This window comes from Pteronotus mesoamericanus, unplaced genomic scaffold (genome assembly GCF_021234165.1).
Source record: "Pteronotus mesoamericanus isolate MK-2021 breed Mesoamerican mustached bat unplaced genomic scaffold, CSHL_Meso_final contig_101, whole genome shotgun sequence".
NCBI lineage: Eukaryota > Metazoa > Chordata > Mammalia > Chiroptera > Mormoopidae > Pteronotus > Pteronotus mesoamericanus.
The window spans coordinates 8289871-8315492 of record NW_026555001.1 but is presented as its reverse complement, the minus strand read 5'-3'; the positions used below and the strand labels follow the sequence as shown (position 1 = coordinate 8315492).

At 40.0% G+C, this 25622-nt stretch overlaps 1 protein-coding gene across 1 annotated transcript in view; it reads right to left on the bottom strand.

The window, feature by feature from the left end:
• Positions 1-24880, bottom strand: part of EIF2AK2 (eukaryotic translation initiation factor 2 alpha kinase 2) — a 32345-nt gene extending 7465 nt beyond the window's left edge. The window contains exons 1-13 of the mRNA XM_054567797.1: positions 24779-24880; positions 17523-17657; positions 17045-17162; positions 15217-15356; positions 14028-14154; positions 13670-13743; positions 13409-13505; positions 11539-11573; positions 10797-10859; positions 8974-9096; positions 6139-6258; positions 4548-4722; positions 954-1082 (exon numbers count right to left, since the gene is read on the bottom strand). Of these exons, the coding sequence (XP_054423772.1) occupies positions 954-1082; positions 4548-4722; positions 6139-6258; positions 8974-9096; positions 10797-10859; positions 11539-11573; positions 13409-13505; positions 13670-13743; positions 14028-14154; positions 15217-15356; positions 17045-17162; positions 17523-17641 (1320 nt within the window). The 5' untranslated portion in view covers positions 17642-17657; positions 24779-24880. The remainder of the gene's footprint in view (positions 1-953; positions 1083-4547; positions 4723-6138; positions 6259-8973; positions 9097-10796; positions 10860-11538; positions 11574-13408; positions 13506-13669; positions 13744-14027; positions 14155-15216; positions 15357-17044; positions 17163-17522; positions 17658-24778) is intronic.
• Positions 24881-25622: the final 742 nt, after the last annotated feature.

The following is a 25622-nucleotide window of genomic DNA, read 5'->3' as shown; positions in this document are numbered from 1 at the left end:
GTAAGGATTTGGGCTAACAGACCCCCAACACATACTTAACTTCGGATAGTCACATCCCCCCGGGGAAAGCTGGCACCACCTTTACCCGGCAATCAGTATGTAACTTCTCCACCCCATCCAACCAACTATGTAAGTCCTCGGAACAAAGGACCTGATGCTCTAACCACTCCCCGCTCTTGCCGCCCTGACCACGTCCTGAACCTACGCCTTTCACTCCCACCTCGGCAAGGCCCATCCCCTCCCATGAGAAGGTATCCCTAATAAACCCTGCTTACATACTAATGGAATTGCTGATCTGCAATTCTTTACTGTGTCGGCAAGAAGAACCAGGTTTCTCCTGTACCAAAGCAGTGGCACGGTTTGAGGGAATTAACTCCAATTTTAAAAGAAATTCTACTCCAGGTAAAATGCTATCAAACAGCATCACATGGTACAAAGAAATCATTTGCGAAAGGAAACGTCAATCAATGCAGCAAACTTCATTGTCTTATTTTAAGAAATTGCCACAACCACCCCTCACAAGGAAATACTTAAATTATAGTAGAGCTATACTTTAGCATACAATATAGTTGCTAAAAAGGATGTGTCAGATCTATTTGTACCAACATGGAAAAATTATGACACGTTGAGTGAAAAAAATCAAGTCACAAAAGAACATTATAGTATTCCAGTAAAAATGTTATGTGTGTATATTTTTATGTAAAAATTCTGTGCAAATATATATTTGTGTTTGTATATTTTTATAACTCACAGAAAATGATTTTAAAGGATAAACAACAAACTGTAGTTAGCAGAGTAAAAGTACAATAAAAGGAAGGTTAGGGGGACTTTCCCATTTTTATCTACATACTTCTGTACTGTTTTGATTTTATAAGAGATGTCTATTATTTTTATAATTTTTAAAAAATGAAAGAGGTAAAAAAAGATAAAGATAAAAAGGAAAACTACCTCACCTGCTCTGGGCTCATGTACATTGGCGTTCCCTTGTCACGCGTCCTCTTTTCATTGTATTCCTGAAATGTTACAAGTCCAAAGTCTCCAATCTTTATTTGTTTTCTACTTACTAAAAATATGTTGCTTGGCTACAAGAAAAAAAAACAAAACAATATTTAATTATAAGTACCAATAAGACAGACTGGGATCACATATCCAAATCATATTTAATAATGACAATTTCTACATTTACTTAGTCCAGTATAAGGCATTTATCCTTATACAGGTAGCCCAAAATAAAAAATTTAGTATCTCAGGTCTTTAAAATGCCAGCTGAGGAAGTCAGCACTTCTCTGTCAGCAGAGAAGGCCTGGGGCAGAGCTGCCTTCAAATATCTGAGGAGCTGTTGAGTGGAAGGTGGATTTACTCTGCATGCCCCAGGAGATAAATCCAGGACCACAGGGTGGGAATGACCAAAAGGTTTGCTTTAGTGTGACCTAAAAATACTAATAGTGTGGTTCAAAAATGGGCATTCAAGAGTTCCCTATCCCAAGAATTATTCAAGACAGAACTGGACACCCTCTTGATGGAAATGTTGTATGAGTCCAGGATTCGATGCGGATAAAGTAGAAGCCCTTATGATCTCTTCCAATTTTGAAATTCTCAGAATGGGTCTCTTCTCACTTACACTATGGGATATCTTGTGCAGAACTACTTGTGGGGCCTTCCTTGATGTCAATTTCTCCAGTTTCTGTCAACTTCTTCAGAAACATACCCCTTCTATCCTTGAAGGCATACCAAGTTAACTGGAAACCAATAACTAGCACTGAAGTATTTTTTCCATGCAATTCTTTGAGCAGATTTTAAAAAGTAAAAAGAAGAACAGAATGAGGGGTGTTCATCCTATTCCACAAATTTGTAGAAGGTATTGACCAATATTCTAAAGACCATGAAAATAGATGGTTATTGGGAGGAAATTAATATTTGCCACTGTTTAAAAGGCTAGACTTGCAGTACATTGTTGGGCTATACATTCACACACAGACCTCATGAGCCAACACTTATAAGAGGGCCTAGTAAAGGAACTGAGATGGAAGAGACATCAGCCCAGGAGGCTGAAAAAGGAGCTCCCAAGGAGCCAGCCGGAAAGGCTCCATGCAGAAATGAGCAGTTGGATTGGAACAGTGAACAGTAAGACTAGCACACAGATCGTGCAGTAAGACAAGAACACAGATAGAAAGCTGTGGATGTGTATGGGGTGGGTGGAGAGAAAATGTGTCAATGCTAATAATTCAAGTGACAGTGCAGGAATATGTTGAGTTTGCAAGTGTAACTGCTACTCCCACACAAGGCTATAGGCTGACTCTAAGAAACCAAAGGTTACATATATGATTCTGTGTAAACATACAAGCTGGATAGGACTGTGCAGTAAAAATATCAGGTTGCTTATTTACTGTTCACTAAAAAGAAAAACAGTAATGCCACATTTTGTGTAATCCATTATGGTACGATTCAGCAAAAGGTCGGGTTGGAGAACATTAAAAGAGTGCCGATTTTCTGTAGGAGGTACAGGAATAAGGGCTGATGTGCAGGCTGAGGATGATCAAAGAACCTGGGCCTCTGGAGACTGAACCTCCAAGGACTGTAAGCCCTCACTCCAGAAACATCTACGTCCCTCCCCTAGTGCCTCTGGTCTAGTTCTTAAGATTCCAACAGGAAGTGTTAAACACTGGTAAACTTCACATAACAGGGGCTTTACTGGGTAAAAACCATTCTCTGACAAAGCCACCTGCAACTGGTATTTTGCGAGGCATCACCAAAAAAAAAGTTCACGCCTTCCTTTGCATCCTCAGATGCAAGGCAGCAGCAACTGCAGCAGTGAAGCTAGAACCACTGCAGAAGGTGGAAGAAGCCTCGGTCGTACTGAAGCCTGACCTTTGAGCAACTGCAGACATAGAGCAAACTGTCTCTGCAAACAAACACAAGGAAAGCTCAGTCCCTGACACAGGGCATGGGTGGTGCGGGTTATAGCAGGTGGGGGAGAAGGCAGACTCCGGTCCACACCAGTCAGAATCGCACTAGTTCATCATGAGGACGGTGTGGGCGTTAATACCTACACTTCTGTATTTTCTTAAAAATTACAGTATAGATAATTGTGCTTAATTCTTCACTTTAACTCTATGTATGATTTATTCCAAAGTGAAGGCATAGCCTTTCTAAATGTATCTTTTTGAACACAGTCTTCCTTCTTTATCTTTCTTTTTTTTTTAGATTTTATTTATTTTTAGAGAGTGGAAGGGAAGGAGAAAGAGAAGGAGAGAAACATCAATGTGTGGTTGCATTTTGGGCACCTTAGACTGGGGACCTGGCCTGCAACCCAGGCGTGTGCCCTACACTGGGAATCGAACCAGCAATCCTTTGGTTCGCAGGCTGGCACTCAATCCACTGAGACACACCAGCTAGAGCTGAACATAGTCCTTCTTATGTTCTAACTTCAAAGAACACCATCAGATATTGTTAAAGAGAGATATTGGAACCAAGCAGACTCACGCATCAGACATTCAGTTCCCTGGGCAGACCAAGGATGCAATATTGTTTAAGGGCTACTTATTCCTAGAAAGGACCAACAAACAACTATGTATAAGTGCTTATTTTACTCAGGGAAACATTTGCTTCATTCCTTATTCCTAGGTGTTTTAGATAGGTGGAATAAGCAGATAGCTAAGATCCACATAAATGAGGCACTTCTGTCTGATCCAGAGTGATTTGGAAAGACTAAAAAAGGAACTGGGACAGAGGAGACAGGCAGAAGACTGTTCCATGTGAGAACATGAGTACATGTTCAGTAATAGGATTCAGCATGGCTGGTTTGTAGGGAGAGCGGGCAAATCACAGGGCAAAGAGTATGGAAGTGAGACTGAAAAGCTATTCTGTTTCTCTTCTTTTGTTTTGATGACATGGAAAAATGGGAAAACTGCTCATCTAGACCATGTAGGATGCTAGGAAGACAGAAGAAAATGAAAATACAAAGGTCTACTACATGTTACAAGGTTTGAATTATTGCCATTTCCCAATCATGAGGCAAAAGTGTCCAAATGCATAAAAAAAAAACAAACAAAAAACAAAAAACTAGACACTGGGCTTAGTAGTTGTGACTGCCCTCAAGAATAATGGCTGAGAGAGCAGGAGAACCCATGTTCCCAAAGCTGTAGTCAGCAGAATCCTTTCTGCCCCGCAGACAAGCTCAAGTAGCAGCAGAGGCAGGGCCAGAGCAGCCAGTTGGCTGGACCAGCCACAATAATTATTTGCCCAGAAGGGTGCAGTACACTAAAGCTATTAGCGTTTACAGATGGAGTAGCTATCATCTGGCTGGCACTAGAAGTGAATTAATTCCTTCCAGTAGAGCTCAGTGCCTTGACAAGTTTACTAGTCCTAGAGATCTTCTGAGTGGCTCTAGGGAATGGTATGTGGGACAAGTTCTAGACCCATTTGAACTTTAGAGGATCAGAGATATTTCTTCATAACTGTCAAATAATTCTAAAACTGGAGAAGATAGATTTTTAAATTATTAAATTATATTTCTCAACTCCTAACAAAGTATATTTTCCACTTACCTTAATATCTCTATGAATTAATGCTTTTGAATGAATATAATTCACTCCTGTTACAATTTGCTCAAATAATTCCAAAGACAACTGTTTGTCTTGATGATTGCCTTTTCTGCTGTCAATCCATTGTTCCAATGTTCCTTTATCACAGAAATCCATTTGGATGAAAAGGCACTCGGTCCTTGGATTGGACATAAAATTCACAGAGAAGTAGCAATAAAAATAAATTTATTAAAAAATACATTTTTAAAAAAAGTATACCTTCTTAAGAAGCGCAAACATTCCTCAAAACAGAAATCTAAATAAATAAATTTGAATAAAAATATAATAAACTGTTTTTATTTAAATCATAAATCCCCAGATATCCAGAGCTTTGTTTAGCTAATTTATGAAGTATAAGCCTGTCCAATCTTTAATGCTTAGAAAGGTCCTTGATCACCTTTCTAAAAAATAGGAATGGGAGCATTAATACAATGGAATTGTAGAAAACCAAATCTCATTATTATATAAAGTAACTTAAAATATTTTAATTCATCATCATTCTACTGAGCATCTGTTTTGTGAAAAGCATAGGATAAGCACCTACAGATGAGAAAGTGAGTTAGACTGTATCCTTCATGTCATAGGGATGATAGTTTAACAGGAGAGAGGGGAAAGAAAAAGCAAACCTAAAAAAATAACACAAGGTTAGGTACTCTAAGAGAAATGTCAATAAATTGTTATAACTGGGAGGACTCATTTTGCTAACCATATTTTTTTTCTGAACTAAGTTTGTCTCAGTAGTAATATATATACTTTGAATGTATATTGGATAGAAAATAGAAAGAGGTAGCCAAGAATTTGCTGAAAGCTGAAGAAATCCCGTATGCTGGCGGTCCAGAAATGAAACCGATGATAAAGTTCTCGATCCATGGGGTGGAAGGCTGGGCTTGCATGAGAAAATGAACGAACAGGCCCACAATGGGCTCAAGATTACACTGAGTGACTTTCAAAGGGAGATGCCAGCTCGTTAGAGTCCTCCAGGCCTTTGGCAGTGGCTTCCCTGAGACAAAACATGAGTGATGCAAGGTGAGGTGCCCCCATCAAAGCTCATGGTCTTAACATTATTTTCACCACCCCAGGCCACCATAAATGGTGTCACTGCATTGGAAAGAGACCCATTGACTGCATCCTACCAATTGGGGGCCTGGGAGAGGGAGAGAAAAGTGCTGTCAGCTGAGGAGCGGCCCTCCTGTTGCAGTATCTACAACGTGGTCGAACTGCCTTCTCAAGATGTCATTTATAGACCAGACTGAATTGAATGTGCGAGTAAGCCTACCATGAAGGAACACAGTCAGGAAAGCTACACCTGAGATTCTGAAAACAGCTGAGGACAGGAAAGAATGTTTGAGAACAGGTTTGGAGTAAGGAGAAGAGGAAGGAAAACATTATTCATTGCCTCCTTACCTGAAGAATCAAGACATAATAGTGTCTCACACAGTGCTTGTGGTTGTGATTATTATATGTATAAATTATTGGCCTTATCTGATGGCCCACACATAGTCAGGGACAGTTTCCTCCATCCTATTAGTGCTATGAGGATTTCTTTTTTAGTTACCTGTTTCTGCGGCCTGCCACAGCATTATCAGTTCCATCCCAAGAAGAATAGTAGCGAACAATATTTGGATGATCAAGTGCTGCCAAAGCTTTTACTTCCCGCGCTACCTTTTCCTTATTTCTTAAAAGAAACAGAGAATATAAAGGGGTCAGTATACATCCTGATAGTAACAAAACACCTCGTTTACTGAACAGTCGTCATGGTTCCTGTACCCTGAGCTTTACAATGAAAGCCAGAAGCACAGAAAAGGAAAAAGTGAACATACAAAAAAAAAAAATTGTCTTCACTCTCAACATAAAAGGAAAAAACAGTGACTTAAATCATCCCCAAAATCAGGCAATTTAAAAGTCATTTACAGTAGTCTTTGAAATGCCAATGATAAAATTTTTGGTAACTAATTCATATATTAAGTTTTGTTTAGACTGTGTTAAAGTCACTTTGGATTTTATAAACAAACCTCATTTGGGCAGCAAGGGCAGATAACCCAGGCAACATAAGGAGCCTAATTTGGAATTTTCAGTATGTGGCAAAGATACACAAGGAGAGGATCTATGCAGAGAAATGGAGACTTCACTCTACGTGTGGGAACTTTACAGGGGTGAGTAGTCAAGAGTTAAGACAATTCTATGCTAAATTGATTAAATAAACTTGAGCTTTCAAGGATGAGAAAGGATAAGCAAACATTGTACAATTTCAGCTTTTAATTTGAAAAATCTTTATATGACATACAATTTATAAAAATAAAGAAAAATTACTCATATATTGACAATCCTAACAGTCAGTTATTATTTTGGATTATTTTTTATTGTTTTTATTCATGTATATTTTATACATCTGTAATTGCAGTATATAATTCTTATTATATTTGTTCATGTTATCTTTACAATTTTCCTTGTTTTGCAATCTACAGTGTGTATAAACTTTTTAATGTAATATTTCAAAAGTATAAAAAGTAGAGCAAATTGTATAACAAAGCCCTACCTAGCCATCACCCAGATGAAAGAGCTGTTAATTTCATCTGTACTCTTACCCACTTCCTCATCTTCCCCTGGATTATTCTGCAGCTACTTTCAGCATTATATCATTTCATGTATAAACATTTTCAGCATGTAACTCTCATTTTTTAATGACTGTAAAATAGCCATTGATCGGGGAAAGAACAAAACATACATAATCATTTATTTATTACAGGACATTTTGTTTTTTCTCATTTTTTACTACATTTACTACATTATAAACAACATTGTGATTTATATCTTCTTGTATAATTTTTTCCATAATTTGGGTAATATCCATAGAATAGGTTCCCAGGCAGGAAATCCATGGATCAAAGTGTATAAACATTGTTATGGCTCTAGATTAATATTTCCAAGTATATTTTAACTATGTTCTACCAATTTATGAAGCTACTACAAATGTCCCCTAATACTGCAGCATGATTATCATTAAGTATTTTCACTTAAAAAAAATTGCTATTGAGTGGAAGGACTAACAATATTTCATTCTTGTTGAGCAAAACAGTGAAGAAGGAAAAAGTCTTGTTTTGATGCTTAGAAGGTATGAAGGTATTTCAGCCGCCAAGGTATTATCCTTGGACAGGAAGTAGGTTTGTCTGACTGGGATGAAGAGCACTTAGGATTCTTTGCCTGCTTCTCCTTGGCTCAGGCCATTCTCCTTAGCCATATCCCTTTTTCCTCTCCCTCTCTAGTCCCTGAAGGATCACTCTAGCCACATAACAACTGCCAGAAAACTGTAAGTAAGGCTGGTGAACTGGTAATGTGACTTTGGACCTCATTCCTATGAGTCCGCCTTCTTAAAGGAGTTCTGCTATCCAGTAAGGCCGGGGTGGGACGAGGGTACAGAGGATACACAAAACAAACACGGGAGGCAGTGGGTTATGGTGGGAACACAGTGGACTGGCATTCTAGAGGACGAGTCTAAACCCCACCTTGTTCCCATGGTAGATACTGCCCCGTACGTGCACCCGCTCCTCACATTAAAAGGTACTGTCTATTTTCCCTTCCCTTGAATCTGAGCTGGCCTTCATGATTTTGTTGAACCAACAATGTGGAACCTCCAAGACTAGGTCGAAAGTAATTGTTGCTGCTCTCTATTGGGATGACTGGCTCTCGGGACAATTTTTTTCTTGGAAACCAGCCGCTAAGCTGTGAGAATCCCAGACCACATGAAGAGGCCACGTAGAGACACTCTTGTTAACAGCCCCAGCTGAACTTCCAGCCCACAGCCAGCATCAATCGCTGGTCATATGACATGGCCATCTGGGATGTCTGGCCCAGGCAAGCCTTCAGAAGACTCCTTACTGCAAATGCATGACAGACCCACAGTGAGAATGGCCTTGATGAACACAATCAACACACGGGACCATGAGAGATAATAACAACTTGTTGTTTTTAAGCCATTACATTTTGGAATGATTATTATACAATAATAGACAACCAGAACAATTACCAACTATTTTTACCTTCAAAAAATCAGTTCACATATTTGGATCTCAGTCTCTTTACTTTTAAGATAAGAGGATGAGACTAGAAAATCTCAAAGGTCACCTTGAGCTAAATAATTCTGTAACTTCAGTTTTTATCAAGACATTCTTAAATGAATGAACAATGGTATATCCATTTTTTTTATTGAATTAACCACAGCAAAGTAAGATCATTTCAGGGCAAGCCAAGTCCCTGAAGGTAGAATAACTATTTTAAGGAGGACTGGAAAAAGTAAGTAATATACTAATGAAGAAGAAACATACGTGAGAAAGAATAATGCAATTCAACATAGCTTCTTGTTCAAAAATAAAATGAAATATTTACTACTCACTCTGTATCATATTTAACACGTTTAACAACATAAGTCTTCCCATCAAGTTTGTGTTTTGCTTTGAAAACATTGCCGTATGCACCTGAGCCAATTGGTGTTATTTCAGAAAATTCCTTGAGAAACCTTAAAAGATAAATGCCACTGTTATTCTAAGGTTCAGCGCTAGCTGGTCCTCATCCCTTCCACTGGCCCCGAAGATCCTGGTGAAATGGACTATATAACAAACATGATTCTCCCCGTCTGAATAAGAAGGGCCCACTTTACAGAGACTCTTGAATCACAAAGGAGAGTCCCTCCTCCATGTCCCCCCAACGTAACAGTTCACCCCTGGGAGCCATATTCAACTACTGGCTGTACAACAGCCAGGAGTAAAAATCTTATCACAAGTATAAAACTTCGTGAAAAAGCACCATATTGTGTTGCACAGCTACCACCAAACTGTTGTAAGAGAAATGAGCAGGTGCTCTGGGCCTGCCTACGCTGTAGGCCCTGCCTTCCATCACAAAGCCCTGCCAATTCTACTTCTAAAACATATGGCTGGAATCTGCCCACTTTCCCCATCTCTGACATCTTCACATCAGTCCCATCTTCCATCAGCCTCCTGCAGGACCCTGCTAACCAGACACTCCTCTTCCTCTCCTTTTCTGCTTCAATCCATGATCCGCACAGCAACTGGTATGATAAAAATTTAGTCTGATCATGTCTTTCTATTGCCTAACCGCCAATAGCCTAGCTTTGCATTCAACAACAACAAAACAGAAAGCCCTTAAATGGCCCCTAAGGGGCCTTGTGATTTGGCCCCCACCTCCCTCTCCAGCGTGTCCCCTGGCACAGGGCCCGTGTCCACTGCACTCCAAGCACACAACCTTCTCTCTGCTCCTTGAACACTCACACCACCTGTCTCGTCTTCACCTTCCCACAGACTCTGCCTTTGCAAAGCCCCAGAGCCTCCCACCTTCCTGTGCTCCCACCTCCCTGCCTTGCCTTTCAGCACCCTGACCATAGTTTATAGTTATAGACTTTTTATGTAAGTTTCATGCCCACAAAACTCTATGAAGGCAGGATCTGTTCTCTTTATTCTTACTATAGATCTAATGTCAATGGCCAGAACAGAGCCAGCAATATGTTAGGTACTTCTGCAATATCTGTTGATTCTTTATTGTTTTTTAAAGCTTATTTTCAATGTCCCTTGGTTGCAAATAGGCCTCCTTTGATTTAGATATTTTATTTAAACCCAAATACATGATCTACTACAAGAAGAACCCCTTTTCAAAGCGAAATTTGGAAAATGAAAAACAGATTCGAGTGGCTCTATTCTGATTCCCACAGGAGTACTCTTTTTTTTTTTAAATCATTGCTTTATAGGAATATTTGCTTTTAATATTAAAAATGTCCACATAAGAATGACACATGAGCACCACATAAACTTACATTACTTCTCTAAGAGACAATGATCTTTTGTGGACCTGACTGTACTTAAATTATTTAACTGTTCATATGGAAATATAATGCAACCTGTCTGATGTACAACAGTTCCTTATGAAACTGTTGTTAAATAAACAAATATACCTTTGAGCAATTTTTTTTTATTCCTCACCCCAGGATATGTTCATGTTTATTGATTTTAGAGAGAAAGGGAGAGAGAGGCAAACATCATTCAGTTGCCTTTCATGCACACCCTAACCTGAGATTGAACCCACAGCCTAGGTACGTATCCTGACAAGGAATCAAACCCACAGCCTTTTGGTGCATGGGACGACACTCCAACTAACTGAGCCACCCAGCCAGAGTGGATCAAATTTTATTTTACAGTTCTCACTTACCTCTCATTCATAGTATGATCATTTCCTACTGTGCAAGGAGAGTCAAAATTAGGTGCCAAGAATCTAAAAATTAAGAGAAGAATGTAAAAGTCAAATAAAACTGAAAGCAAATATAACTTGTTTAGAGTAGACTGAGGCCATGCACTAGGCTTTTTATATTTTGAGTCAACATTTCATAACATTTGTCCTTTTGATTTCTTACCCAAGTTATTATACCATTTATACCTGTTTATCTGCAAAAGAATGCTCTTCTCTTAAAAAAAACACCTCTCCAAGCCCACTTCTAAAATAATGCCCTTAACCAATTGCACTAGCAACATCCCCAAAGGCCTTTTTGTCTACAGTGTAGCATGTGCAAAGATTTCTCTACATGTTTAAAATTACTTGCTTGGAGATTTCAAGCTTTTTGTGATCCTTAACCATGCTCTTACTTTTAAAACTCTACTCAAATGAGGGTGTATGGGGTGCCCAACCTTTTGGTATCTCTGGAAGAAGAAGAGTTGTCTTGGGCCACACATTAAATACACAAATACCAGTGAAAACTGATGAGCAAAAGAAAGGCTTTAAGTAAATTTACGATTTTGAGTTGCACTGCATTCATAGCTCTGGGCCGCATGCAACCCATGGGCCATAAACTGGACACCCCTGCTACAAATACTGAAGACTTAAGAAATAAGATTGACAAACTAAGTTTGAAAGAAAATGTTATTTCCAAGTACATTCAATGCATAATGATACTCACCTTTTTACCTTCCCCAAACTACTTCTGAAACGGTTCTATAACAAAAGAAAATGGAAAATTGTTTCAGATGATTAAGTCAATTCTATTGCCTTTTCTTGCTATCCTTCCTCTTGTACTTCTGGCTAGTTTTATGACCACATTTCTTTGTCCATAAGATTAACAGCTTCATCAATTTTTGTGCTCTTATCAAGCGCTTCCCACTTTACTTAGTGATATCAATGTTCTCTTCCATTACAGCAACCAGACAGATACGGTAGGAAGGACATAAAAGGCAAGTGTAAGGCATGTTCTGAAGAAGCATCGATTCTCTGGGTACAGAACGTGGCTTCCCTGCTGACCCTCCAGCCAGCAGAGCTCAGAAGGAAGGTGTGCATCCAATCATTCACAGTGTTAATGAAGACATAGGTCAAGCTCAGGGATCTACTTTAAAATAGTTTCCCAAGGGTTTCTGATTTGATCACCAGTTAAAAACTACAATGCTGATATTTTCACTTTTAGGACAAATTAATAACTTCAATATTTAGCAAAAAAGCAAAGTCTTCAATATATATATATCTTAAAAATTAATGTCACATAGCTTTTTTTCACTTATACTTTTATCCTGGTAGATTTTGTGGATTTTTTAAACCAATTTAAATATAGTGATACAGAGTGGGGAGTATCAGACCAAGATTTCTTGTACTCATCACCTTCCAGCCTCAGTATTGCATGATGACTACACTACAGAGTAATTTAGCCATCCTGTTAATAAGCAATAATTTTTCTAATTTCTTCATATTACAAACAATGTTACAAAGAACATTCTTTTTTTTTTAAATCTTCACCCGAGAACATTTCTTTTTCATTGCTTTCAGAGAGAGGAGAAAGAGGGGGGCCGAGAGAGAGAAAGAAAAACATCAATGTGAGAGAGAAGCATTGATTGGCTGGCTTCTCATACACGCCCCAACTGGGAATTGAACCTGCACCACAGGTATGTGTCCTGACTGGGAACTGAGGCCACAACTCTTCAGTCTATGGGACAATGCTCCAACCAACTAAGCCACACTAGCCAGGGCTGTAAAGAACATTCATATACCTATTTTTCTGTGCACATATGCAAGTGTTTCCCTAGGAGAAATCCTTAGGAAGGGAACTCCTTGGCATTACAGCATGCACACCCTCAACTTTACTGCACTTTCCCAAATTGTTCTTCAAAACGGTTGTACTGATTTATATAGTTCCACCAGCAGTGTATAACAGTTATAACTGGAACACAGATGTGTCAACACTTAGTACTGTCAGACTCAAATTTTGCTAATCTGATGGGTTTAAAATAGTATCTGTTGTTTTGATCTGCGTTTTCCTGATTACTGTGAAGAAAAGCATCTTCTCATGTTTTTTGCCCATATAGGTATCTCTTCTCTGAATTGTGTGTGCAGATCATTTGCACATTTTTCTACTGAGTTGCCTGTATTTTTCTTATTGATTTGTAGTTCTTTATAAATAGAATACTTTTGTAACATGATCACCATAAAAACTATCTGATTTTTAAGTTTAGTGTTTATTTAAATTTATTTCTGATTGTTTTAAAACAGAAGCAGAGTTATATTAATGAATCCTTTAAATACTGTGCAGTTGGTGGAAGATAAGAAGCAAGATCATAGGAATATATGAAAATATGAAGGTTAGTAGGGAGAGAAAGATGGGACTGACAAGTGGGAGAATTCTGCATGTGAGGGATGTGGATTAATAAAGAAAGGAGAGAGTCAAAGGCTGCTAAATATTATCGTTTAGTGAGATAAAAATAGAAAAATTACTGAAGGTCGTTTTTAAATGAGGAAGCACAAAAGGGAATAAGATTAACTAGGAAATTGAGAGACGAATACTATACCTGAGAAGACAAAGGAGTATTCATAAAACTGTCACTGTTATTACTTCTGTCTGATCCACTTGCTGAAAAGCCATTTTCAGACGGTGATTCAGTACCACTAGAAGAAAAGGGAGTTACTATTAGTTTATGAATTCTATTTTTTGTTGATAAGTAATTTCATTCTCTAACTTCTCCTTAAAAATTAAACATTTTCATAAAAATTTGCTTTTTCAGGCAGAAATTTGGATTTCTTAAATATCACAGCTGTCTGTACACACTTACCAAGTCATCGAAGAGCTGCCCTCATAGCCACTGGACCCAGCCGGGGGAGAGTTAAGGAGAACTGAATCATCTTTCTGAAAGAAAGAGAGTCCCTGAGAAGGTTCAAATGCAACTAAATGACTTCTCCACGGCGGCTCAGTCTCTGTGTGCTATTTATCACATTTATTTCCTAACATTTACCAAATTCAAAGCCATAAACAATTATGAAATGAATGCATGTTCACTGGTGGGACCAAGAACCGAGGAACCCTTTTTCTGTGTGACGGGCTATCTCGGCATCATGTAGACACAGTCAAACCTCAAAGCCGTTTCAGGGGAATTTTAAAATACAAAAAATAAATCCAAAGGCAGTACATACCATTAAGTCATTTTCTGCCAGTATCTTCTCATGGGCAAGTTTAGCAGCCAATTGTTTTGCCTTCTGTTTAGTAGAACCTACAGCACTGCTGTATTCTTTCTCTCCAATTAGGCACTTACAAGAAAATCTAGGAAAAGTAATGGGGAGTATTTACCTAAATACCAAAAAATAGTAAATAGGGTTTGAAAAAAACACACGTCAACAAAAGCCTTATTATTACACGAATGTAATAGGTCAATTCGTATTTCATGTCTTTGTATAATTTAGGTTTTCAATAAGATGGCTGACCGATTTGCCAGAGTACCAGGATTGGCTGCCATCTCAGCTTGCATTTTCTAGGCAGCTTCTAACATTTTGTTGCTTCATTCAAAGATCTGGCATAAAGGCAACACTCACATTTTTCTCTTCCTAGGTCTGGCCTAAAAGCCATCAGAGTAAAAAGTCAAACGTAAATAGCTTCATCAGTTCAGAGGGCAGAATCCTAAAGTGATTGTTCGGACTATTTACATTTTGATTTTTCTTTCTTCTCCCTCATTTAATTGGTTGGTTATAGATGAGAAACAATCTCCTTCATGCTCGTTGTTTTGTTTTTTCTCAGTTCCAATCCATTCTTTATCCCCACTTTCAAGTCTTAGCTCACTGGTGACATTCTCAGTAACTGAAACTCTAGTCTGTCCATCTCATCATTTCCTCAAATTCCAGTCTCCTCATAGTCCAGGGCAAAATACCATTCCTTCTAATACACGATATCTGTCTGCAGAGTGACACCATTTAATCTAATTTGAAAGATGAACACCTGGACAGACAGCTCTCTAATCTGACAATGGTGGAAAGAGAGTTATTCTACACGAGTGGCGGAGCCATCTCCACACACCCACTCCCACTGAGACCTCAGGGCTGGAGAGATCGCCCCATCCTTCAAGCAGAACACCTCAGACTCTCTTAGGCGTCCTGAACATTAAACCATCCAGATTACCTAGATTTGATCAGTTATGATATATGGGTTGTAAGCCTTCAGCAATGAAGTATTTTAATATTTTGATTACAAAGATGTCCGATTGCTTAAAAGTCCTATAAAATCTTCCATGCAGAATGTACAAAAAGAATGAATATTTCTGAAAAATTAGACATGAAAATAAGTCCATTCTATTGCTTAGATACAATGAAGCAGAAGGAAACTACATCTCACCTTTCAGGCCCATTCGTGAACGATTCATGATAATTTACAGGTAGTTTTGTCTTTTGGCTAAGCCTATTAAGTTGGCCTACGTAATTCCCCACGGATAAATCATCCAAAGAATCTGTTGTCAAAAATGACGAACTAACTTCCTGGAAAAAAAAATCTTGTTTAATATGGATGACAGCAAAGATTTAACTTTGTATTTTATTTTTCTAATGAAATTACTAAGTGAATCATTTGAAAAACAGTTTAGATTTTATGTATTTCCCTACTATATTACTTTGAATCCAAGTGTAACTATATACGGTATTTTGCCATGTATAATGCACTGCTGTGTATAATGCGCACCCACTTTTTTTGTGCACATTATTAGATGGGATTATTATGCCCATGGTATGTAACCATTACACGTATATACATTGCACATCCTTAATTTTCTCTCAAAAATGTGGGCAAAAAAGTGCACATTAGACATGGAAAATTACAGTACTTTTCTCTACCAGAAGAATCCCATAAGGATAAATTTTAACAATGGGAATCACCCATTTTCCTTTTATAGTTTCATATGGAAAAAAAAGTATCAATTTTCTGTTTTTCCAAGCAAGAAACTATAACATTTTCTAGTTTGCTGTACCCTTTATAAATCTCAAAAAACAATATAAATATTGAACTAAAGCTATACCCTTGATGACAACTTAATGGGAAAGATGAATATATTAAAAGTAATCCTTCCATTGTTATCTGTACTTTCTTTTGTTCTTAATCTGACAAAATCTTATCTAAAGTTTTGCTACTTTTATAATCTTGTTTAAACAACTAACTTTATGTTGTACTGATCTTTATTATTTCTTTGTTTTCTTTTACATTAATTTCTGTCCTTATTTCTGTCATTTTCTTTCTTCTACTATTTTTGGGGAAAATAAAAGAGTTAAATCTTTGTTCTTTTTCTAACTTCTTGACTTGGTTTTCTAGCTCATTAACAATTTACGAGTTTGTGATTTTGTCTGATTTATTTTATCAATTACGGTTAGAAGGATAACATCTTCAAATAAGATTTTTCAGGAAAATATCCTGAAAGCTAAAATTTTCCAAATATCGCAATATCTGAGAATGATCATCTTTTGTCCCACATTTAAATTATTTCTTGTCTCATTTTACAGCTGCTGCTCTCTGTCTCCTGGTTTTCAGTGTTGCTGTACATAGCATAATAGTTTTTTTCATTTTTATATTTCACATAATTTCTTTCTTCTGCCTAGATGCTTGATGATTCTTTCCTTATCACTAGAGTTCAGTACTTTCACAATGTTTGAAGTTGCTCTTGATAGTTCTGTATTTTCCCGTATTTGCAGCATTTTCTACTAAAATCTCCTCAGATAGCTTTTTGTCTACTAGTTACTCTATTCTCATCTTCAGGGATACCAATTATACATATGTTGGTTCTCCATTACCTGCCCTCCATATACATCCTTTTCCTCACAATCCCTTTCATGTCTTTATCCATTTCCACCAATTCCTTCCATTTGGTGGAGGGACTCCTGCCAATACCAGTCAGCTCATTCCTCACTGTTTCCTTTTCACGTCCATTCAGTTTTAAGGTATGTCACTGCTATCGGCACTCTAAACAGGTATTATCCAGCTTTGCCTACTATTTCCTAGGTGTACCTCTCATTCAGGGTTCTACAGAAATGGAGACGGGGAAAAAGACTGAACTGAACTTGTGAATGTAAAGGAACCTGTGAATGGCTTTATTCCGTATGTCAGAATTTTCTCACAGAGAAAAATATGAACTATATTGTGAGTCTCTTTTCAGCTGGAGAAAAAAAAGGCATTTACTCACCCCTTTTGTTTGAAGTTTTTCCAAAGCTAATTTGGCTGCAGCATCTCTTGCTTCCTTCTTTGATTTACCTTCAGCTTCTGGATATTCTTCCTCATCTATTATAACTTGAAACGTAAACCTGATTACCAAAAAAAAAAAAAAAATTCACAAAATATTATTAATACGTGCATTATCTAGAGACAAGGATTCGAATCACCACTGCCTCTTAAGACTACTTTTGAAGGTTTTGACCTACGTTCAATATAGAACTTAGGCAGTCATCTCCAAACAGCATAATAGCACATCATCTTGAAGCATCGGAAAGCTTATATCCTCTTTTTTCTCCAGAGTCCTCTGAAGTTACAATTTTATACCAAAAGGACTCTCTCACAGAACTCTGTGGCAACTTTTCTCTAAAGCATTGACTTTAAAATTGTGCCAGACTTGCCATTCCCCTAGTTTTTTATGGGTATAAATCCTTTTTAAAATAGCATCTTACCTTGAGTCATGTGGAGGTCCTGTCCTAGACAGTTCACGATAGTTAACTTTTACGTTGTTCTTTTGACTGTATTTATGAAGTGCTTCTATGAAGAAACTTCGTGTATGACTATCGGCCATTTCTTCTCCTCGTAATCTATAATACAAGTGACGTTTGAAAGAAGTGACACTCACAGAATATATTTAATCAGATTTTCCCAGTCCAGTTCAGGTAACAAAATGGGGTAAGAATTTCCTTTATATGATTCATCTCAGCCATATATAAATCCAGAGAAAACTGTCTTTAAAAATCTTTCCTCCTCATGGACTGCACAATCAAGCTAATTTCTCCAAAATTTTCTACCTTCAAAACTCAGCTGGCCAGAAAAGGAAGAGGTCTGTCTCTTTAACTCGGCCCTCTGCTTCCACTGAGTGTCAAGTGCAAGTTTTTCCACCTGCTTGAGAAGGTGAAAGACTGCAGAAGTAGAATTAGAATTTTTTATGTTGAGAAGGAAAAGGCTGAGGTTACATACATAAAGTGAAGTTTAGGAAATCATGAAGGATTTAGCTATATGGAAATAGAGTCTCCTCTGAAATTCCACAAATCCTCCCTTTGAAATTTATAGAAATCCATGTTTGGATAATTTACCTAGGTATATGGGTTTGAATTATCTTCCTGATAATTTACCTAGGTAAATTATGACCCCCATTTATGGGATGCAGTGGACTAATTCAGTAGCAATGATTTAAACAGTGAGCAAAATCTAAAGGAAGTAGAATCTAAATATAAGAGGCAAAACTATAAAACTCTTAGAAAAAAACATAAGGGTACATCTTCCTAACCTTGTATTTGGCAATGGAGTCTTTGCCATGACAACAAAAATACAAGCAACAAAAGAAAGTAGATAAATTTGGCTTCCTCAAAATTAAAAACTTTTCTGTTCCAAAGGACACTGTGACAAAAATAAAAAGACAATCTATAGAATGGGATAGTTACAAGTCATATATATGATATGGGTCTACTATCTAGAATACATAAAGAACTCATAACTCAACAACAAAATAACAACCCAGTTAAAAAGTAGGCAAAAAACTGAAACAGACATTCTCTAAAGAAGATACAGAGGTTGCAACAAGCATGTAAAAAGATGCTCAACATTATTAGTCATTAGAGAAATGCAAAACAAAACCCCAACTAGATACCACTTCACACCCACAAGAGCGGCAACAGAAATAGTAATAATAACACAGAAAATAAGCGTGTTGATGAGGATGTAGAGAAATTGGAACCTTCCTGCTTTGCTGCTGGGAATGCAAAACTGTGCAACTTCTATGGAAAAGAATTTGATTATTTCCTTAAAAAGTTAAACTTAGGGTTACCATAAAACCCAGCAATTCCACTCCTAGGCCTATATCCAAGAAACTGAAAAACAGGCTTTCAAACAAATACTTATACAGGAATGTTCATAGAAGCACTAGTCACAATAGCCAAAAAGTGGAAACAAATCTGATGCCCATCAACTGATGAATCATTAACAAAATGCAGTATATTCACACATGGAATCTTATTCAGCTATAAAAAAAAAAAATCATGAAGTGTAGAAACATGATACAACATAGATAAACCCTGAAAACATGCTAAATGAAAGAGGCTAGGCACAAAATGTCACATATTGTATGATTCTCTTTATATGAAACATCCAGAATAGGAAAATCCATAGAGACAGTGAGCAGAGCTTGTTGACCTTTTGCTCCTTGTTGGAAAGCTCTTTTGACTTTTCTTCCATGGCCAATCTTTCTTCCTAACACTTCTTAATCTTCACAGGCTCTAAATGCTGGAGTCCAAACACCCTATTCTCTATACTTTCTCCTTAAGGTGATTTCTTTCATGCCCATGATTTCAATAATCAAATGACCATCTACTTCTCATTAGCTCTAAGATTTCATATCCCTTATGAACCTCTCTCTGAATGTCAGCTTTATCCACCATCCCCACTGGAATGCCTTGAAAGAATTTTAAATGCACAAGATCCAAAACTGCATTCATGATCTTCCCTTAAGCTGGTTTGGAGTCTCCGAAGATGATTCTACTACCTGTCCATGTCTGAAAGCCATGGATCTGGGAGTCATCGATGGCATTTCCTTTCCCTCCTTTTTTATGCATAACAAATCCTTCTACTTCTCCACGATGTCATAGCCACTATTCTGGTTCGAGCCACCTCCACCTCACTCCTGACTGCTGCAAGAACCTCAGAACCAGCTCCTCACAGCCATTGAAATTCCTTCTTCACCCTGAAGTCATTGTGATTTTCTTTTCACTTTTCTTTTCATTGTGGTAAAATGTACATAACATGAAATTTACCCTTTTAATGATTTTTAAGAGTACAGTTCACAGTTACCAAGCACATTCACAATACTGTCATATTGTGAATACAATATGACTCAGCCATCATTGTCATCTATCACTGGAACTCCTTTCATCTTCCCAAACAGAAAGTCTGGGCTCATGAAACAGTAACTTCCCAATTCCCTATCCTCTCATCCTCTGGTAACCAACAATAATTTCCATCTCTATGAATTTACCTATTCTAGGTACCTTATTATGAGTTGTATCACACAACTTTTGTCTTTTTGTGTCTGGTTATTTCACTTAGCATAATGTCTTCAAGGTTCATCCATGTTGTAGCACGTGTCAGAATTTCCTTTCTTTCTAAGGCTGAATAATATTCCATTATATGTATTTACAGTACCATATTTTGTTGACCCATTCATCTTGCATTGTTTCAACTTTTTGGCTAGTGTGAATAATACTGCTATGAACATTGGTATACAAATATCTGTTCAAGTCCCTACTTTCAGATATTTTGGGAATATACCTAGAAGTGAAATGCTAAGTCATATGGTAATTCTTTTTTTTTTAAAGATTTTGTTTATTTTTAGACAGAGGGGAAGGGAGGGAGAAAGAGAGGGAGAGAAACATCAATGTGTGGTTGCCTCTCGAGTGTCCCCTACTGGGGACCTGGCCGGCAACCCAGGCAAGTGCCCTGACCGGGAATCGAACCAACCTTCCTTTGGTTCACAGGCTGGCACTCAATCCACTGAGCCATACCAGCCAGGGCAAAATCACATGGTAATTCTATGTTTAATATTTTGAGGAATCACCAAATTGTTTTCCACAGCAGCTGCACCATATTATATTTCCACCAGCAATGCACAAGTTTTCCAATTTCTCCACATCTTCACCAACACTTGTCATTTTCCATTTTTTTCATAGTAGCCGCATCATGATCTTTTAAAACATCAATCCAATCATGCAGTCCCCACAGCCACCAGAACTGTTGTCAAGGTTACCAATGCTTTCCCCATCTCTAAAACTAGTAGTTGGTTCTCAATCCTTACCCAGTTAACCTGAAAGCAGCATTTGCGGTGGCTGCTCATTCCCTTCTCCCTCCTGCCCCTTTCTTCGCTTGGATTTCTAGGACACTACATTCTCTTGGGTTTCCTTCTTTTTTCATAAGCTGCTGCTTCTCTGTCTCCTTTCCTTGTTTTTCCTTTCTCCTAAATATTGTCATGTCCCAGGACCCAGTCCTTAGATCTCCTCTCTGTTCTACTTACATTCACTTGGTCATCACCTCCGGGCTTGTGGCTTTAAATTCCACCTATAAGTGAGGATGCTCAAAAGTATGCCTTGAGCACTGGCTGTTTCCTGACTTCCAACTGCTTTTGTCCAACATGCTCCCTCCTGAAATGGTCTCGACTCTACTCCTGCTACTGCCTTTGCCCATTGAACCCCACCCCTTCCTGTAGATCTCAGCTCAAATGTCATTTCAGACACCCGAGAAGAGGCCCTGATTTGGCACTCTATCACAGCCCTTGTTCCTGTTATTGCAATTGCTTACTTAACTGTCTTCCAAAAGAGACGACTAACTCCACCAAGGAAGGGTCCAGGCCTATAAGAGGAGCTCAATAATGAATGAATGAATACAAAAATAACTCCAGGTCTTGAAATGCAACATCTGCAACCTCTATCAACCAGGCAATTCTCATTCATGTGCGAGGATCAACACAGCCTCTGGTGCGCAGCTCCCATCACAGCCCTGAATGCTTTTAAACTAGTCAGTGAGCTCTTGGGGGAGAAGGTTCTAGGTACATCTCATTCGTTTTCATTATCACCAACACCCAGTGGCAAGTAGTAAATGCTGAAACCCTCAGATGGTGTACAGTTGGAGAAAGAATGATTCATTAAAATTAAATACTTCACTGTAAACCTCCTCATCTTCTCCCTTTTATTCACCTGCTGTTTTCTGGCGTCTTCATTCACTCAGTAAATGCTTATCAATTGTCAAGCACTGTTCTGACACTGTATATACAGGCACGAAGAAGTCAGAACAAGTCCCTGCCTGCATTCCACTGAAGGAAGAAATAAAATGACCATGTGCAGACACAAATAACAGGAGTGGATAATGATGACCGGACGGCCACAAGTGCTACGATGAAATGAACCAGGGGTACGGGATAGAGAGTGGATTGGTAGATGGGGGCAGAAATATGAGGGAGGTAACTTTAAATACCGTAGTCAAGAAAGACCCTTCTCTGGAGACAACAGTCAAATCAAGTCTGAATGATGAGAAAGTCCACTTATCCAGATATGGGGAGGGGTATCTCCGGCAGAGGAATCCCTGCGACAGGAACCTGTACAGACTCGGGAGGGATAACAGAAGGCCAAGGGGGCTGCTCCAACAGTGAACGAGGGGTAAGGGCAGGAAAGCAACGCAAGGGGCGAGCAGGCGCCGCAGCACATAGGCACTGTAGGGCTGAGGCTGTTCTTCCTATGGTAATAGGTAGCTATTGGAGGGTTCTAACAGAGGGGTGATGTGATTGGACTTGTGTTTCGAAAGATCACTCCGATACTATGTAGAGAGCAGAGGGGTGGGGGTCGGAATGGAAAGGGAAGTGGAACATGAAACGTGGGGAGGCCACACAGAGACTGCTGCGCTGGTCTGGGTGAGCAACGGTGGTGGCCGGAGGCAGGGCACTGGAAGTGCCTATGTCTCAACGAAAGCCAACCTTCACGTTATTGCTCAGTGCAGCAGGGGGAGTTAGACTTTGAAAGCCACAGAGATCTGGGCTAGACACCTCTCTGAACCTCTGAACCTCTGATTCATGACTTGGAAATACCTGATTCACAGGTTGCCATGAAAAGTCAGTCGGACAAAAAGCACCCGCCAGAGTCCCCAGCACCAGTGGTCCTCAATCAATGGCTCTTCTGGTTCGCAATTCCAAAACCCAATCTAAGGTTTATTTTGTTTTCAATTGTTTTGTTTTTAGTAGATTTGTAGCCCCCCATCTAGACCTAGACTGACATGAGCTATTTGGAGTCTTTATTATACTTTGTTGCCTATTTATCATTTGACTGCAAAAATATGCTTTATTATAGAATGCTGTTCCCAAATCCTGCTCAGAGTATTACATAATAGAGAGTTTATGCTGCATGGCCTTTCTAAAATCCAAAATCTCTCAAACCCAGAACACACCTGGCCTAACGGTTCAGAATGAGGATCTGCAGATATACCATTATTTTCATGAACCCAAGCGTCATTTAGTTTAGTCGCAGCCAGAAGACCCTACATCAAGTTGGAGAGGGTCACAGATCTCAGAAGAGCAGTAATGAAAGAGTCCTTACCAGTTACTCAACCAGAAGTCCTATCTAGTGCTTTAAATCCTCAGCGCTTTTAACTCTGAGTGACTGCTAATCATCAGAACGACAAGCCAGTTTGAGTTAAATGCATGCGTGAACTTGTAAGATGCCAAACTGACATGTCTGAAGAAGTACTTACAAGTTTGGGGAGAAAAAAAAGAAACAGCAGGTTTCTTTTTAACTAATTTTAATAAATCTTGTTTTAATACAGGCATTATTTTCCTAAAAGAAATCAGGACCATAATCACTAACAGCTGTTATATGCCCGTCTTACTCATACCCAGAAGCACGGTTGGCTGTGCCTCTCAATCCCGTTCTGTCTGCCGTCTGGGGGGACAGACAGTGAGCTCCTGAGGGCCCAGTCCTCTCCAGGGCCTGCACAAAAGTCACGTGCAACATTCATGCAAGTAGTATCTGATGAATTAAATGAACTACAGGTCAAGTGTCATGGATCTTCAGGTTCAAATAAGCACACTGAAGAAAAAGAGCACAGTCTGCCCAAGCATCTGAGTTTCTGAGTGACAGCAGAGAGTGTACCTTTTAATTTCTGTCTGGCAAGTCATTTTTAGTACTAAAGAAATCACGGGCAATAGGAACTCTCATTATTCTGGAATTTGAATGAGAATTTATGAATAACCATTGACTAAACAACTCTTTTATGAGCACCTACTATGTACTAGGTGCTGGGGTTATACCAGTGAACAAAACCCTGCTCTGGTGAAGTTAGGAGCGGAGGAACACGGACAAAAACCACAGAACATGCCACAAGGTGACATAAGCACTATGTTGAAAGCTGAAGCAGAGCGAGGGGGACAGTGAAGGAAGCTGGACTTCCGTTTACATGCAGGTTGGTCAGGGAGGCTGCCCTAGCAAAGCGGCATTCAAGAAATGTTGGGGAAAGACAGGGATTGGCCGAACCAGGGACCTGGGGGAAGAGCTTTCCAGGAAGAAGAACCAGGCAGTGCAAAGGCCCAGAGGCAGGCGTGCGCGCGTGGCTAGGTCCCAAGAACAGCTGTGTGGTGAGCGTGAGAACAGAGGAGGGCGCAGGAGGCCCTGCCTGTGGGCCCATATGCGGCCTTGAGAAGGGGGTATACGGCAGAGATGGTGGGCGGTGGGGGTGGGGACGGAGTTGGGGCAGCGGCTAAGGCCGGGCAATTGGGAAATAACTGTAACTGTGCAAAAGATTTTTGGCTAGGGATTATTGAGCCAAATGTATGGGGCATTCAGGGCTATATATTTCCCATCTCTCTGTCAAGTCGCAGGTCCTGTTTTCCACTAGATCCCCGCACCCCAACCGCGGCCGGGGCCTGGTGGGTACTTGCTCTGATAAAAATCCTTCACGGGAAGAAAATGGCTTTCAGCTCTTAGCGCGCCGCGCGGATCCGGGAAGGGCCCCGCACCTCGGCTGCTGGCCTGCGTCGGCGCCCCGCGGTGCGGCGAGACCCGGGGTCAGGAGCCTCTCACCAGCGCCCACCTCCGGAGCCTGCGCGCGCCTGGGCGCCCCCCGGATCGCCGTCCCTCCCCGCGTCGGTGGCGCCCCCCACCCCCGCGCGCTCTCCCGTACGGTCCGTCCCGCTCACCTCTCGACGCCACGGTCCGCGAAGCCCAGCCGAGTGTGGGTAGCTCGCTCTCGGTTTCGTTTTCCCCGCGGACTCCGCCTTCCGCGGCGACCGCCCGGCCCTCTCCCGCACACTTCGTCACACGCTCTCGGACCGCGGGAAACCGGCGCCTTCTCCAGGAGCCCGCGCTAAAGGCAGGGCGCGCCTGGCCGGGCGCTCACGTGCTGCCTCCGCGCTGGGCGTGTTCCCGCCCCGGCCACCTCGCAGCGGCTTCTGCTGGCTGTCACCGGCCCGTGCAGTGAAGAATCCGCAAGAGGCGGGGAGGCCACGGAGGTGTGCGGGCGCCCGGGCGCGGCGTGCCGGCCGCTCGCTGCACTAGGCTCAGGGATAGACCCATCTCATCCCCTCTTCCACGCAAACATTTGGGGTGGGGGTGGATATTATGGCTCCATTTGCAATAGAAGAAACAGTAAATCACCTCATCCAGAGCCTTGGGCCTTAGAAGTGGCAAGGACAGCATTCAAGATCTGGGCCCTAAACAAAAGCACTCCTTCCCTTTTCTCCTCACATTTACAAGGCTGGGGATGAAGAGGCCTGGGGGCATAATCTTCCTTTTTCTGTTTGCATCCATCCATCCGCTTGTTGAACAGATACTTGCCAGCCGCTATACACAGGACCAGCCAGTTCTGCAGTTAGGAGAGCCACCTGCTCCCCGCGGGACCTCATGGAGTTTACTACCCAAGCCCTTACCAGTAGTCCTCGTTTTATAAAAAAAAAAATCATCACCTGATGGATTATGACACATTCCCAGAGCAATACTGGCTCATTGGCAAGTGATTGAGGAGTACTGAGAACTTACTCCAAA